The sequence below is a fragment of the Hipposideros armiger genome, unplaced genomic scaffold (assembly GCF_001890085.2).
Source record: "Hipposideros armiger isolate ML-2016 unplaced genomic scaffold, ASM189008v1 scaffold_84, whole genome shotgun sequence".
Lineage (NCBI taxonomy): Eukaryota > Metazoa > Chordata > Mammalia > Chiroptera > Hipposideridae > Hipposideros > Hipposideros armiger.
In genome coordinates this window covers 865,846-883,205 of record NW_017731434.1, presented here as the reverse complement: position 1 = coordinate 883,205, position 17,360 = coordinate 865,846, and the positions used below count along the sequence as shown (strand labels likewise).

The following is a 17,360-nucleotide window of genomic DNA, read 5'->3' as shown; positions in this document are numbered from 1 at the left end:
GCCAAAAAAAACAGAAAAGGTACAGTCTAAGGAGAAACCTTTTAGAAAGTAACAACTCTTCTGTAGAGGACCAGCTGGAGCACAGAAGACAGGGCAGGGCAGGGGAGGTGGGAGTCCCGGGCTCAGAAGCTGAGGCTACTGGAATGGATGAGCCGGCTGGGCTGAAGAGAGCGATGCAAGATGAGGGCCAGAGACAGAACGCTGGGATGTGTGTAGCGTTAGGAGTCTTTAGTTTAACAATTAAAGAACTTGGGAGCTTTTAAAAAAATACACAGGCCAACTGCCCCTGGAGAATCTCAGGTCTTCTCTGTTTTTTCTTTTTTTTTTTTTTAATTCTAACAATGATTCTAAAGTGCACTAAATGTTGCAAATTGTTAAAGGGTTGGGGAGGTAAAAAATTGAGGACTCGAGGGCTGGCCGAGTGGCTCAGTTAGTTAAGAGCTCGCTCAAGGGTTTGAGCTCTGAGCAACAGCAGTTCGAGTCCAGCCCGAGCTGAGCTGCTGCTGAGCTGCCAACAGGTGGCGGGATGGCTCAGCTAAAAAAAAAAAAAATTGAGGACTCGCCATAAACGCCGATGATTTAGAAGAAAGCATTTAGGACATCCACGAAGGCAGATTCATGGATGTTGAGTGGCCAGCAGCACCAAAGCTGCAGGAAGACGGGATCGGGACTCAGAGGCGGTTCTTTCTGGACAATGAAATGGAGGACTTTGTTAAAAGATTTCCTGAATGTTCTGGAAATACTAGAATTAGAAAAGTAAATATTAGTATCTTGTTTTAAAGGCAAAAAAGAGAGCAGTTCAAAGCGATGATAGAAAAAAGGAATAAACAAAAACCTCACAATAACTTTAGAGCTGTCTGAACAGTATCTCTTATGATTTTATTTACAGGACAATAGATATCTATGAAGTCAGTCTATTTTAAAAGTGGGAGTATACAATGATGTCAGAAGGCAAGCACGAAGGTGCAAATCTAATTTATATAGACTTAAGCAAGTTATAAAAATGTTAGGAAATGCCAAAATCACAACTCAGTGTTTATACTACTTTATGTAATGTTTCTTATTTGACATTCTGGTATTTTCTTATAATTTATTAGTTCTTGACTAGTAATTTCCCTTTAAAAATCTAATTTCTGATTTGATATATTCTGAAAATACAGCATGAAAACATCATTTTAAAAGGAAAATGGTAAATACTAACATATATGCAAAATGGTCTATTTTATACTGTTTTCATGTTTTGATTTACCTTCATCCTGTCAACAGTCCTACGGTGTAAATACAGCAGGTTTTAGAAGAACTGTTAGGCAGAAGAGGAAACGGAAGACCTTGGAAATTAAGTGATTTGCTCAAGGACCTCCGACTTCTGTGTAGTGGTCAGAACTCAAACCCAGATCTTCCAATTCCTTGCAATTTTCCAAGCACATTTGTTCCATTACGATTCCTGAGTCTTATCACTTCTGATCAGGCTTAGTGAAAAGCTATGCCCGTTGTTTGACAGAGACTATGCCAATGGCAAGCTCTGGTTTGTGAGAAATAAAAGGGAAAGACAGTTCAGAAGTTTTGTCCTGAATGAAAGCACATTAGTTGTTTTATCTACAAGGTCAAAAGAGAGGAAAAAACTTGCCATTGGATTCCATGGCAACGAGAAGCAAACTCTGACCTGCTTTTAAAGCCGGACATTAAATAAGTGAAATGTCACTATGATATTTATTCAAATATTCCTAATGATAAGGTTCTGTTGGAAGGGTATTCTAGTTCCCCTGTTTTGCAGAAGTACAAATTAAAATAAAAAAAACCCGGGAGGCATTAAAAATCATAATTCGATTTTTATAATGAATCTGTGACTAAAATATGGTATTTAATGAGCAAACATTATACACGGCTATTTTTAAAAGGCACCTGTTTATAAGATGGGTTTCTCTAAAACAGAAAAATTAAATCTTGCTTTTCTGAATGTCTGATACACTCAATAATCTAAAACACTCTTATAAAGAGCAGCTTTATAATTATTAGAAACATTATTCTACCACGACGCTTCAGAACCAAATCTTAGTAATCTTCAGGGAAGATGGTAACACTGATTCCTAGGTCATCATCATTTTCAAGTTCTTTATCATTTTCTTCAGTAACACATTTGCCACGTGCTTTTGCTCGGTTTCTTTTTTTCTTATGAGAATATGGGTTATTTTTCTCATTGATTTTCTCTTTGGAATGTGAGTCAGTAACAGTTGCTCTTTCCAAAGCATGTTGTAGGCAGTTGTAAAACCTGTAAAAAAAAAAAAAAAGTACTGCAGTTAAATCTGTGTTATGAAACGGAATGACTGAAATACACCTTGAACTTATAAATTATATAAATTTGATGTCTCATATTAACCTTAAACTATGAAATGAACCAAAGAAATAATATGCTTCTGGCTTTATTATTGTTTAATTTGGGAATGTGTTTTCAGTTCTGTAAGAACAGTCCTGAAAATTGAGTTGGTATCACCTCTTGACAATCTCTATTCTGCCTTAATTTCTATTCCACAAGAGGGGTCAAATAAAGTAAAAAAAGAAATTATTTCTTTATAAAAATCATAATGTAATAGGAGCTTATAGAACTTGTAAAATATATGAAGTTACAAATACAGATTTCCTCTATATAACTACATAGAAATAGCCGCTTTCAATATTTTTATTCTTACCGGTTTATTAATGTATTCTGAATTAATGTATTTATACATGTACACATATACCTACTGTCTTTTACACAATTGTGATATTACATATAAAGTTTTATGTTGTTTTCTCAAATTTAATATTTATTCAAAACGTTTCCTATATCAAATGAACTACAAAATAACACTTTTTAATGGTAGTATAACATTGTCATCTAGATTGGCCTTAATATATTTTCAAATTTCTAAAACATAAATCCAAGCATGCCACAAAATGGTGTGAATTGCCCTTATCTGATCATAAGAGCCTATCCATGACGTGCAACTTCATTTTCCATCCCACCCTGCACTTCAGACTCAGGTAACCAAGTCTTTTTTTTTTTCTCCTGGATTATACTCTACTCCTAGAAAATTAAAGATAAGATTAAATTGCTCTTTTATGATCACAGAGAATTAACAGTTTGTGTAAAATATCTTGTCAACTACATAAAAAAAGGTAAAAGAGGAATTGGTGCCTTATTTTAATCTTCCATTAAAAAAACTGAAGAATTCAAAGCTGTATTCTTAGGGTATCAGAAAACAACTGGTAAAATGGAATAAAGACTCTTTCATGCTGAAAGCCAAAAATAAAATCTTCAAATAATTTTTCCTTTTCCTTTTTTTAAAGATTTTTATTGGGGAATTGGGGGATGGGAACAGCGCTGGGGAATTAGGGGAACAGGAACAGACAAGTTGCTGTCGTTTTGTTCTTCAGTCTAGTTATGGAGGACGCTGCTTCACTGGCCCAAGTTGGCACCATCATTGCGCTCTTCCCGGGCGAGGCAGATCAGTCGCCAGCTTCTGGACAGCCGCTCACGCTGGCTGTTGGCTACACACAGTAGCCCATGGCAACCCACTGCAGCACGGGCTGCAGCCTAGCCGTTGCCGGCGACTCACGGCAGCCCAGCTCCAGGTTGAGCTGTTGTTCAGCATCTTAGCTGTGGAGGGCAGTGTCACTGGCCCTCATATGTGGGATCCGAACCGGGGCATCCCAAGCCAGCTCTTAACCACCCCGCCACTCGGCCGGCCCATCCTTTTTTAAGGGAACTTTTTAAGAGTCCTTTGGGAAACTGTCTTCCTCATTAAGTCAGCAACTTGTTTTCCAATTGCATGTTCTCCCCTCATACTAGGACCCTTTACACAGCATTCTAAAGCCCAGCTCTCAAAGTGTAATTTTCTCAGCTCTCACGGGCAACAAAAAGAGCTTGGAGTATAAAAAGAAATACATGCTCAGGCAGCTGTTCCTTTCCCCCCTCACATCAAATCGTCTTTAGTTTTTCTACCTCTGCAGTCAGATCATCATGCCACAGGGCAACTTGTACTTAGTTCTCTTCATGAGAGAACTTTTTAGGCCAGAGCTGGGAAAACGAATTCTTGCTTTTCAGGTCAGTTTTAGGACCACTTGCAATAAAAAGCTACTTCTTTGGCTTCTGAAACAGAAGCATAAAATTAATAAAACCTAGGCCCAATTTTATATCCTTAGGCTTCTATTATTCCCAAGTAACAAAGAAGGCTATTCTCATATATGATGCATTTGGAATTTAACTGATTAAGCACAAGTGTTTTCATTAAAAACCATGTATGTGATGGCCTATGTCAGGTGCTGAAAACAGGTCTGCCCTCAAGGAGCTCAGGATGGAATGGGAGCTAGAGCTGCAACATGCCATGAAACAGATAAAGTAGGGACACAGAGAGGGGACGTGGCTCCACATGAGATCATGAAAAGCTCTTTGGAAAAAAACCCAATGCCTGGGCTGAACTACAGGGATGAACAGGACGCTGGCTAGGTGATGGGAGAGGAACTGAGAGAGGAAAAAAAATGAGGGGAGGGGATAAACAGGGAGGAGCTAAAGTATGAAAACAAAGGATGGATTTCCACTTTATATTATTTTCTTTTTTGATCTTAAGTCTACAGGGAAATGTGTGCGTTATTTACTAACCTGCTTTAGTTCCATTAAAAAAAATAAGACTAGCAACTATTTAAGATGTCTGTTATCCTTGACTCCTGCTTTTCTTCTTTCCCCATTTCTAATCTGTTGCCATGGTCAGCTGATAATTCTGCAGTATCACTTCCATTCATCTGGTTACTCAGGGTCCTGTTACTTCTTACCTGGACTAGGTAACAAGGGCCTCCTGTTCACCCCACCTCTCAACAATCTTACATGTCTTCCAGGATAATCATCCTAAGGCGATGAAGCCTTAAAAGTAGCACATTAGTGGAAAAAGTCAGTTCACTAAATTTAGCATTTATTAACCACCATTCTTGTGCCAGACACTCAGAAAATAATGAATAAGAAACAATCTTTGCCTTTGGGGAACTCAATATAATGTGTTAATTTTTAAGTTCCATTACTGTTTATAATTAATTCAATAAGTGCTAATTGGGTTTCTACTATGAGCCAGACACTATGTAAGGTTTTAGGATAAGATTTAGGATAAGAGATATTTAAGTGTGTGTGTGTATGTGTGGTTGGTTGGGGGAGAAGTCGGTCCTATTTTCAATGGGACCATGTTATAATGGGGAAAAAAGGTCATACATGCAATTAAATAATTGCAATTCAATATGATTCACATTTCTGTTTTGCACTGAGACATAAACTGTAATGATAATGGTAAATGATAAGAATCGGAACCAAGGAAATGGCATGGGGTTGAGGCTAGGATAAGAGATATTAAGGAAAGACTGATGGGGGATTTTTTAGATATGTTCAATGGGTTATGGATATATGGGTCTACAACTTGGGAGAGATTTGGAAGGCCTATCAGTATATGGGGAAGTCGCTAACGCTATGGGCCAGGAATAAAATCCTGAACAACGACAATATTTAACCAACAGATAGAATAATAAGAGAAGCCCAGAAGGAAGTTAAGAAGGAGCACTATAAGCAGGAAGGAAAGCAGCAGTGATTAATAGAAACTCTTATCAAAAGATATATGAAAAAGTGCTCAGTGTCATTATTAATCATCTGGGAAATGCAAATCAAAACCAAAATGAGATACCACCCCACACATGTCAGGATGGCTATTATCAAAAACACACACACACAAAAACAAAAGACAAGTGGTGGCAAGAAAGTTGAGAAAAGGAAACTCTTGTGCATTGCTGGTGGGAATGTACAATGGTACTGCTCCTGTGGAAAACAGTAAGGCGGTTCTAAAAAACATTAAACGTAGAATTATATGATTCAACAATTCCACTTGTGGGTATACACCAAAAGAAGAGAGTAGAGACTCAAACGTATTTGTATACCCATGTTCATAGCAAATTATACACAATAGCTAAAAGGCGGGAAAAAAATCCAACTGTCCATAGTGGATGACTGGATAAACAAAATGTGGTATATATAAATACAATGGAATATTAGTCAGCCTTAAAAAGAAATGAAATTCTCACACATGCGACAACATGGATGAACCATGAAGACATGACACTAAGTGAAATAAGCCAGATACAAAAGGACAAATACTGTATGATTCTACTTTTATGGGGTGCCTAGAATAGTCAATTTGATAGAAAAAAAATAGTGATTACTAGGGCCTAGGAGTTTGGGGAATTATTGTTTCATGCGTACCGAGTTTCAACTTGGGATGACTAAAGTGTTCTTGATATGGATAGTGGTGATTACATAAAAATGTTCATGTGCTTAACACCATGGAACTGTACACTTAAAAATGGTTAACATGGTAAATTTTATGTATACCTAACCACAAAAAAGTAAACAAAACAAAACAAATACACCCAACCATGGGAAACAGATTCATTTACTTTTTCTTCCACTTTGCTTTATTTTTATCAACAATATTATATGCCAATATATTCAGCCTTTTATTCTATACTTTATTTAAAACACTTATATTCTTATCACAGAGTTGGTGAAAAGAAGAACATGGCTACTCTTTTTCTACTTACGGCCAAGTGGTAGTCTCATCTGACCTGTCGGTCCAGATCTCTCATTAATAGATACGAAGACGGCATTCCTCTCATAATTGGTAAGTAGGGCTCCAAAACTTGACATTTTTCACATGGAAATCATTATGTAGGCAATTATCTTACTCTTCCCACTAAGAAGTGGGCTTGGAAATTATATTAAACAAACAAGACCATTTTTCTATTTGAAAATATTTTACCCTTTATTTTTGATTTTTTACATTTGCAGAAAATTTCTTAGTGCTGAAATATTACTTATTTGTATTTTGACTTTTAAAAATTCTATTATAGCTATTTTAATTGTGAAACTTTGGTCCTAAGACAAACCAATTTTAATGCTCAATGTCTGATTGCAGAACTCATCACCTCTAGTATTTATTATTTTTTCTCTTTTCGACATCAGAAGAGTCACTCTTTCTCTGCATTTGTTTGGATGTACAGCTATTCCCAAAGGAGCTCCCTAATTTGTTCACCCTCTCTGAATTCACATGTAATCTTCTAATCAGTATCTTAAGACACTTTTTACCCTTCTTTAATTTTTCACTGATTTTATATGATGAGCATGACTCTCTTGATAGCAGCATGTGCACTATAATCGCAAACATATTTTTGAGTCAATGGATTTAAAGCATAATTTGATTTTATAGTTGGTGAACGTGGCTCAATTAACTTCACCAGGTGTATAGTTAGTTGATCTTGGGCTATATTTATAATCTTGTTGAAATTCACTTAAGGAAACAGAAAAACTGATTTGCTACCTCCTATGTTTTATCAAACAGCCTCACTGGAATACTACCTAACAAATGTAGTAAACTTTTGGAATGGTACCAATAAGTACCTACCTATAGTTCAAACTCTGTAGCCTGCTGGAGTGGCTGGGTGCTCTTCAGTTGCTTACTTGAAATCATCAATTTAGAATGTTTGCTGAAAGCATTTTATGGCCAGGTAACCTCTCAGCTTTTTTCAACCAGGATTCTGCTAGAAAATTAAACCCTAATATTCTAAGACATCCATTGTATATAATGAATTAACTTCTCTCCAGTGTATCTAGAATGGTAAAAGTTATATACCGTTGTTGGGAGAATTGAAAAATAGTCACTCGAATAATTTTGTGAATTCTGTAGCTCAAATGAGGAGCCCTCGTTGAGAAAGCCTGGATGGTAGTACTACGTGGTTACTGGTTTATTCTCTATGTGTCACTGAAGGAGAGGGCTGTCTTATCCTGAGAACTCACAACATGGCAGCAACAAGGCCAATCATTATGCTATCGAATGGATACTAAAATTGTTAAGACAACTGTGTCCCCCAAGTTAGATATAAGAAAAATGAAGCCGAGAGAGTTAAGTTGTGGGAGAACCTGGATTTGAACTCAGTCTGCCTTAGGAGCCTAGTTATACCTTTTCTCACTATGCGACACTGAGACTATTGGCACTTCCTGCCTTAACTGCTTCAAAACACATTCTGGCTATTAAAGAATTTTAAGCAGGTGAGTTAAACAACAGGATTCCTGTGTATTTTATGGATAGGATTCTGATGGTGATATGGAGAATGGCTTAGCAGAGAGACACGCTAGAAGAATTCTACTATGAGACAAGCTAGTATTGCAATGGTCTTGAATGAAGAAAGTGGCAGTAAGGATGGGGAAAGAAAAATTTAAGAGTTAACTTAGGCAGTGATTAACCGGTTGTGAGGTGGCCAAGGGGGTGGGAAGAAGGGAAACAGGACATTATAAATGGTATCAGGTTCGCCATCCCCACAATAACTCAGAAATGTACATCTATTGGTGGTAGGTCAATGGCATTATTGACATATAAGAAAGGCAACGTAATAGTCACTTTTTTTAATATCAAAAACTATCTTAGAAAAAAGTTGAAAAAAGAATGCAATGTAAGAGTTTTATCAACCAGGAGGTAAAGTTTAAGAATAAGAGAAGCGTAAAGATGTAAACTGATAGCCATAATACTTCCTACTGGGACCATTATGGCAATTCTAGATCTAACCCATGCTAAGAGCTGGGTATTGAGCTCACTAAAGGTGTAAAATATTTATCAGGCTAAAATTAACCAGTCTGTTCTCCTCGAAAGGAGATTTGAGGTAGTCTCCAGTAGATCGCACCCAGCGGGCAGTGTGTACCTCTGCCGTGGCTACCTTCAACTTGATCAGTTATGGTCCTGGTGGCTGTTGGGCTCTCTTACCTGTGTGCGTATGTTTCTCTCCTTTATGCCTGTTGCTGGCAGTCATTTGTCCCGTTCTTCTCGGTGGAGCTTATGCTCAATTTAGTAGCCATGACAATCTGGACTACTCTCATCTATGAGTTTGATCATCTTTTTATCATTCATGGTAAGGTTACAAATAGAAAAGCAGTTGGGAGTATAAACTGAAGATGGTATATATTAATATTTTTAGAGATGAATTAGGCATATAAGAATAACATGGAAATATCTAATTAATATACCTTTCAATCCTCTTCTTGTTTTCCTCCATTTTTTGATTTGCTATCTTTAACAGGAAGTCAATATATTCCTCGGTTACCATCAGTTTTCCCTCCTGGCTTAATGGAACTTCTAAGCCATGCGTGCTCCGGACAGCCTACAAGGAACAAACAATTTATACATGATGAATTATGTACTAGAGATATTGATAATAACTAAAGCAAAGTCCTAGTTAGGGTTGTCTTTAAACATAGTTCATTCAGTATCATTACAGCACTTAGGTTTATGCTTTAATATAATTTAGCTAAACATAGTTGAATCAAAGGAGATTAAATAGATTTTCCCATCATATAAAGTCATTTCTTAAAGTCATTCTATACATTGTCTTTCAGAGAAGCAGATAATATCAAAGAATCCAATAGCTTTAATAGTTTCAATCTCACTAAAGCTGAAAAAGCAAGAAAAGAAATAAATGAAATCTCCACAGAAACTTCAAGAGAAAATCAAAATGGACTGGAAGCGAAAGAGCCTCTTGGCGCTGCTTGAGCAGAGAGCGTGATTGTAAATATAAACCGTGCCTGCTCTAGCTCACAAAGTGGCCGCTTCTCAACGCTTGAGGGCCAGTCTTAGTAACCCTGTTGATGAAACGTCAATGTGCTGCAAGTAAGTGCAAACACTGGATACAGAATAAGAACAGCAACAAAAACTATCACAAGAAAAAAAAATTCATTCATGAAACTTTACTGAGCATCTGCCATGTTCTAGGCCCAATGTAAGGCGTGAACATACAGGATGGATATAACGTGGTCCCTGCCCTGTAAGAGCTTACACTTTAGAACAGGAAATGAACAGGTGGACAAAGAATTATAATACAACATAGGACCTATGACAAGAGAAGCACAAGCATGTATGTGCATACACATACGTGCACACACACACTCAGAACATTAAGAAAATGTAGAAGAGGTGCAGCTAATTGAGACTGAGGCCTCAGCTTTATGGGAAAGGAGGCATTTGAGTTGGGATTTTAAAGGATAAGTGCAATTTCACCAGAACTAAAAATGGGGACAGAGGGGCATTCCTGCCAGAGGAACAACTTAGCTGTAGTCATGGAGATATGAAAGCCTGTGACACGTTTGGGGAACAACCTATAGTTTTCTATCTGGCTAGAGTGTTAGTATACCAGCGGGAGGTGAGCATAAGTAAGGTAGATGGAAAATAGTTTGGGTAAGGCCTTCAATATCAGGAAAAATATTTGGAGGCCCTGACTTTTTCAAAAGGGAGATTTGACAGTATTGGTCAGAGGGACTGAAGGAGAAGGTGGAAAGCAGGGAGCCCAGTCAGGAGACCACTGTAATGACTGAGGTGAGGGGTGCTGAGGGCGTAAGTCAGGGCAGTGACAGAGGACTTGGGGCAATTGTGCCAGGTGTGAGAAATTAGAGGCAGAAGTGGCAGGACTTGTAACTGATTGAATGTGGAAGACAAAGGAGAGGAAGGTAAAAGAATGGCTCTGTTCTTGCTTGGGCCACCAGATGCAGTGGGGAATGAGAGGGGGACTCGCACCAGTACCGTGGGCTTTGATGTTCTACTTAGTCGTGCTTTACAGGAGTCTTCGTTTGAAAGACACCTCTATTTGGGAAATAGGCTAGTTGTTAAAAATTGGTATAAAATAGGAAGGTCTAGGGAACTAGAATGGAGGACAAGCTGAAATTAGTTCAAAAGCAAACAATAAATGCCATTCCAAATGGTAAATACAAACAGTAAATACTACAGCAGATCAGAATAGGGCAATATCACTAAGGGTTGGCTTGGCCAGGAAAGGACTCAGAGAGGATGTGACCCTTAGAAGGGGCCTTAAAGATCATTCAGTCCAGGGGTCGGCAAACTTTTTCTGTGAAAGGATGGTAATTATTTTCACCTTTGTGGACCATACAGTATGTGTCACCACTACTCAATTTCACCACTGACGCACAAGAGCAACCTTAGACAGCAATTCATCAAATGGGTGAAACGGGATCTGGACCCCCGGTGGGCTGGGCTTGACCAGAGGGCGGTAGGCTGCTGGACCCTCAATCTGGCTGAGAAAATGCAGACCCTGAGGGATTAAGGAGCTTGCCCAAGTTCACCAAGCATGGCTGTGGTGTAGAGGACTTCAGACACCTCCTGTGATGCTTTCCACGACATCATGGTGCTTATCCAGTTGGAACTATTTGGGATGAGGAAGGCACAGAGAATGAGGTTAAAGGTAAGCGGAGTACAGTACAAGAAACTCAGGCCTCAAATGTACATCTAACAAGTCTGGACTTTGCCCTGTCGGAAAGAATGTCACTGAAGTTTTTTGAACAAGGGAATGACAAGAAGACTTGAGTAAGGAGAGACTAAAGGCAGGAGTCTAGTTAGAAGGTTCTTCAATAAACTGGATCGCTTCAGGCTCAAAGAATTGCTTCTTGCCAAAAGGAATCTTACCAACATAATCTTTCCTCTCTTCCCCACTGTGATGCCTGAGTTCCTGAAGCCAGAATCTATTGCCACTGAATGCTGTAAAAAAATTAATTTGTTAAATTCTGATAATCTGACTAATCAGTAAACTGCTTTTCGCTGTACAAAATGCAATACATATAACCCCAAACCTGCAAGTAAACATAATTTTTGGTAGGAGTTTTAAGACTTTAAATTAAATCTACCCACATGCCTATAACTCCAAGTATAATTACAAAGTTTTTACCAGAATCTGTGCATCCTGCAACTGTCGACACTGCACATGAAGAACAAGTGGTTCAAATTTCAAAATGGCATCACCGTTTGCTTTCTTCAGAGCTGCAACCTAAATCAATGAAAAATGTCAGTATCAGACAAAAATATATATGATCCTGTCCTTTGGAGACCCTTTATCATACATAACTTCAGTGTTAATCTGCCCTTTTTTTTTTTTTTTAATTCTCCTATATACCTTCAGTGTCATTCTTTCCAACCATATCTTAAAAAAGTAAACTACTACTGTATTTAATTCCATAACAGATTTTTCATTAAGAAATATGGTATATAATGACTACTAGGTTTGTTTAAATACTTTGTTGTTAGTCTAGACTAAGGTTTGAAACACATGTGACTATTATGTCTGAGCTAGAATTTACAGAAGGCAGTTGTCATTTCTGTCTACCTAGTATCCCTCGGTAGCATCCTCCCTCCTTCATACCATTTGATTCTGGAGGGACTGTCAATCATGACCTTGTCACTCATCACTCCTGCTATCATAATATCAGAGATGCCAAGTGCTTCAGGCTAAAAAGGGTAGCATGTCATTCTACTGACAAAAATAACTGATCTCAGGGGGAGAACAGCTAACCCAAGGAGGATACCTCAGAGTGAAGTACTCTGAGGATGACAGATGGATCTTAGAAGTCTTTTTCTGCTGGGGTTACTGGCAGCTATCTTTCCCACCACACAGATCATCTATAGCAGAAGAGAATAAAGGCAGACATGCAGAGAGCAGCAGTATCCAAAGAAGTGGATGGAGATTGAAGGAGTACTCTGAAGACAACATCTGAGCACCTGAACCAGTAATACAAAGTGCCTGACTCATACAAACTTATTTTCAAGAAGCCATCCAAGTAAGTGATGTATAACTTATACCTTGTATTTAGTTTCTAATCCCTTTCTCCTAGCTCCCTTCTCCGTCTATAATTTGTTCCAGGTTACAGTTATCAAATGGCAGAATTGAAATTCAAAGTTTGGACAATACGTATCCAACGTCCATGACTTCTATACTAGGTCCAAGACAATGTGTTCTGTTGAGCTGCTGACAGTAATGCTTGCATACATACGCATATTCATACTTTTATCTCCTACAACTCAAAAAAGCCACTTTAATAAATTCTCTTTAGGCTTTATAATCTTCAGTCTTTATAATTATGCACATAAATCACATTGAATTTTCTATTCTTTCCACATGTACTTAAAGTGATTATGAATCAAAGTTTATTTCTAAATTTATATATAAAAACTTACCATATCATCTTTTATACAAGGTCTGTGTGTAACCAGTAGCCAGCAACAGTCTTTTTTCTGAACCTCGAAACCATTGATACTCTAAAATAAAACAAAACAAAACAATGTAATTTAATCATATATTACAAAAATAATAAGTACAATGTATAACAAACACATTGTAGGCTTTCTTAAATAATAATCCCAAGTGGTGATTTTAAGTGTTACTGAGAACAAGTCAGTAGGGTTTGGGGTAAAGTTAAACCAAAACAAAAATGAAACCAAATTACTTGAAATAGAACAACACTTTTGTTTTACTAAGGTAAAAGAACTTAATATTTTCTAAAATACGGTCACGATTTTGTCAGGAGAGAAGGATTACAAGGGGTTGTACACTAGCAAGCCTTGAGTTGTACTGTAGCTATTTTATTTGGCTAGCACAATATTTAATGACAAAAACAAAAAAAGACTATGAATTACTTTTGTAAGAAAGCACTGCTGTCACAATCCCACAGAGGACCTACCATTTTTTACTCACACCTGAGCTATTCACACCCTTATATGTCCCTAGTCTCTCTAGGCATACATTTGTAACCTCTTCATTAGACTTTATATGTAGACCCAAGGGGCAGAGGTAAGACTAAAAAAAAGGTCAAAGCTTCAAGAATGCAAATATTTTAACATCAGATTTCTTTTTTTTATTAACTGGAAAAATGTTTGTTTGCAAAGTTCTGTTAGGTACTTTGGGTATAAAGAGATCCTACCCTCAAGAACACTGGGAAGAGGATTCAGGAAGCCACAAGTACTTTTAAATCACTATACTTCTACATAGTAACTATTTATACAATGGGTACACTTTGCAGTCTGGCCTTGGAAATGGGAAGCACTATGCTTATCCTAAATAACTGGTTTGTTTTTATTCAGTGACCTCACTGACTTATGTATCTGATTTTATTATGGCTGTTCTAAATCGCACAGCCAAATGTATGGCCCACCTCTAGCAAAATTACAGAATCAAGGGTCATATTTTGGGAACTAATGCCATCACTGGCTTCATCTTATTTATACTCCCTTTATCCAGATTTTCCCACTTTTAATTTTTCTTCTTGTATTGCCCTTTTGTAAGTTGATCCAAATCCTTCCCGAAATAAGGCAAAGTGAAAATATAAATACAAGGTATAAAATAATACATATAATGAAGAGAGGTTCAGAAAAAGTCCTAAGGTAGTTGAGAAGAAGTAGTCATTACTTCCAAGTATGTGTTTGTGTTCTGGTGGGAGAAGGGAGTTTGGGAGTCATGTCTTAGGTATGCAGAGATGGGGGAAAACATTTTGGAAAAACAAACATGGGCAAAGGCAAAGGAAGATACATATAAGATGAAAAAGAGAACAGTTCCGTTTCAGTAAATAGATAAAGATGAACAGAAGCAGCAGAAGATAGAGTTGAAAGGTATGCTGGAGTTGGGGTTTGGATGTAGTGATGTTGAAAAATGTATAATAAAAGATTTCAGCATAAATGAGTGACATGCACACAGCGTTGTGCTTTAGAAAGGTGAATTGGTTAACTGTGTAACATAGTTTGGGGTAGAGAGACTGGTAGTTTAGTGACCTATTAGGAAACCACTGCAAAAGTCCAGGTAGGATAGGGCAGTAAAAAGGGTGGAAGAGAGAGAACAAGCCCAGCCAGAGTGTCAGCGCTCAGGAGGCAATGGAAGCAATATCAAAAAACAGGCCCTGCTAGCCCCGGAGGCCAGCAAATGATCAGGGAAGGACCTAAAGAATGAGTTTATGAGTTTGCTGTCTTTCATGCCCTGAATTCAATACTAATACCAAAATTAACACGCAGCTAACTTTTACAGTGCTCTTCATATGGGCCAGGCACCACACTAAATGTTTCAAATAAATCATCCCGTTTCCTGTACACAGAACTCCTTTGAAGCAGATACTTTATTATCCTCAGTTCGTGAACAGGGAGGGGATGAGTTTGGATAACTTTCCTAAAGTCACATAGCCAATAATTCCCATAACTATAAGCTGTATCACTGCGAAACCTAAGGGCTTGACCGCTACTTCACACTGTATATACTACAGTATTGTACTTAGTGTAACATAAAAATTACCAGAGCTGTAATAATGGAGTGGGCCGCTAGGAGGCAGTGAACACCTTAACGCTGGTGACGTTCAGTCAGGTAGGTACAGTAGTTTGGTAGAGCGGCTGAAGAGAAGCCACCAATTTCTCCAGGCTGGAAAGTCTTTAAAATTCCCTTAGTATTCAGAAAATCAAATTCTTGAGCCCTTGCAACTCAAGACCATTCCCAGGCCAGCAGTTTCAGCACCTCTTCGGGGCTTGTTAGAAATACAGAATACCATGACCCACGCTAGACCTACAGAATCAGAATGTGTATTTTAAAAGATCTCCAGGTGACTAGTAGGCACATTAAAGTTTCAGAGGCACTAGTCTAATTCACCCTCTCCGTTTCATAGATAAAAGAAACCGAGACCACCCACCAGAAGGACAAACACAAAGAGGCTGGTTTGGGGTGTCGCACTGAGTGGGCACAGGGCTCCTAATTTGCACACTACAAGGCAGGCGCTGGAAGGGCACAAAGGAGGCTCACCCCATCTAGGAGGATGATGCGGCCAGCGCAGGAACTCGTGGTGAAAAACTGTTCTCGTTCATTCAGGAGCTGCACAAGCTCAACCACATCCTCGTCCACACTGCCCTTCCGGCTGAGGTCCGCTTTGCTCAGGCACTGCGCTTTCCATCTCCTGAACTCCGCGCTACGATCCATGCGATGAGGGATTTAGGATCTGTTCTTTCCCATTAGCCCTCGCCTTTCCCTGGGGGCAGCCATATTGAAAGGAGTGGCGCCGAGAAGGTCCAAACTTCCTCGTCGTTCCGAACTTGGGAGACTCTCGTGATGTCTCCTAGTGGCGGGGAGAGGCGGGGCCAACAAATGTTGAAGACGGTCGTCCCCGCCCCCTTTTCTGTGGAAACAGTGGGAGCCGTCGCAGACTTTGAGTCCCCACTGTAGAAGCGGTAAGTGGTTTTAAAAAGACCCCTCGGTTGTTCAGACCTTGCACCTCCCCGGAGCTCGTCCAAATGGAATCGAGCTTGATTTTTGGCTGCGCTCCTGCCTGCACACAGTCCTCCCAGAAAACCAGGGAATAACGAACTCCTGGCCTAAATCTTCCCTCTAGGGGCTGCAAGTTCCTCATCCATAAATCAACTCGGGGAGTTTTTCCTGCCTGTCCTGAGCTCTCAGCCCTGGTTTCTAGTAGGATCTGCGTTTGGGCTCCACGCCGCGGGGTGCCCGTTGCCGCTACGCCCGCACCCCTTGCCCGCCACCCGCTTGATTCTCCCTGCGGCCAGGCTTGGGCTTGGGATTCCTGCAGCCGCGGGCGTTTGCTGCGTGCCTGTGCCCACGGCCCAGCTTGAGAGGCAGGTTTCTTTTCGGTTCCTGCAACTGCAAGGGTCCCGAGCGCTTTCTGCCTGACCTTTCTCCTACTTTGCCATCAGAGTTGCGGTCTTTTGGAGAGATGTGTAGGGTTTTTTTTTTCCTTTTCTTCCCTTTTTCCCTTGTTGCCCCTCACGTAGAATAGTCTTCAAAGGAAAACAAAATTACAAAACACTCTGTTAATACATCGTTTACACAGCTCCAACAGGAGAGTTCTGTCACTGACCTGGGAAGGTGTGTTAATGATTGAACCATTTAAAGGCCAAAGTTTGGACTTTTTCCGCAGTTAGTGGAAATGGCGATGTGAATATCTGGTCAGCTGCAGTAGCACACCCCACCGAGCTCTGCTCCCCAGCACTGGAAAGCAGCCTGCCCAGCCCCATCCAGTCTTTGCATCAGAGAACCTGGGGGGTTGGAATGATCTGTTAAACAACTACTCAACCCGCTTATGAGAAGTGGGCACTAAGTTCAGACCAGCGAAGTAATCTGATGCGGTCACAGCCAAGAAGAAACACCCTTGGCCACTTTTAATTTTTAAACTTTCTTCTAGGTTAAAAATAATAGTATGTTATATGAATCATTCTTGATCAGTAGCATATTTTATGATTGATTCTCTTTCCAACTTTTTATTTTTTTAATTTCTTGCCTAAAATTCTTATTTAATTTTACTCCTGCTTTTCTCTCATAATGTGCCTTTCCTCTGGCTTTGTGAATTGCTCTATTCATCTTATATTAAAATATACTTCTAACGTTTTCCCTATCCCTTTAATTTTTATTTAAACCTAATGGATTAATGTGTAGTGTGGAGATCACTGAGGAAGAATTTTAAATTCTGGATTTCATGGATTTGCCAAGGA

The 17,360-nt window shown here is 39.1% G+C and overlaps 1 protein-coding gene across 2 annotated transcripts; it reads right to left on the bottom strand.

The window, feature by feature from the left end:
• Window positions 1-842: 842 nt before the first annotated feature.
• On the bottom strand, window positions 843-16,081 carry TYW3 (tRNA-yW synthesizing protein 3 homolog). 2 transcript variants are annotated; one of them, XM_019644039.1, is made up of 6 exons: window positions 15,664-16,081; window positions 13,068-13,148; window positions 11,785-11,883; window positions 11,526-11,597; window positions 9,083-9,216; window positions 843-2,269 (listed from the first exon to the last, which is right to left on the bottom strand). In XM_019644039.1, the coding sequence occupies exons 1-6, from the start codon at window positions 15,835-15,837 to the stop codon at window positions 2,053-2,055; spliced, it is 777 nt and encodes a 258-aa protein (XP_019499584.1). In that variant the 5' UTR covers window positions 15,838-16,081; the 3' UTR covers window positions 843-2,052. The 2 variants fall into 2 exon arrangements, with proteins under 2 accessions (XP_019499584.1, XP_019499585.1); XM_019644040.1 differs by lacking the exon at window positions 11,526-11,597.
• Window positions 16,082-17,360: the final 1,279 nt, after the last annotated feature.

Bases quoted from the DNA above. Each gene is read 5' to 3' on its own strand.
- TYW3 (XM_019644039.1), bottom strand. From the start codon at position 15,837: ATGGATCGTAGCGCGGAGTTCAGGAGATGGAAAGCGCAGTGCCTGAGC. The intron at 13,149-15,663 runs GTGAGCCTCCTT...GTTTTATTTTAG, and splicing joins GCATCATCCTCCTAGATGGG to AGTATCAATGGTTTCGAGGT. The intron at 9,217-11,525 runs GTAAGATTCCTT...TGTTCCTTGTAG, and splicing joins AGAGAGGAAAGATTATGTTG to GCTGTCCGGAGCACGCATGG.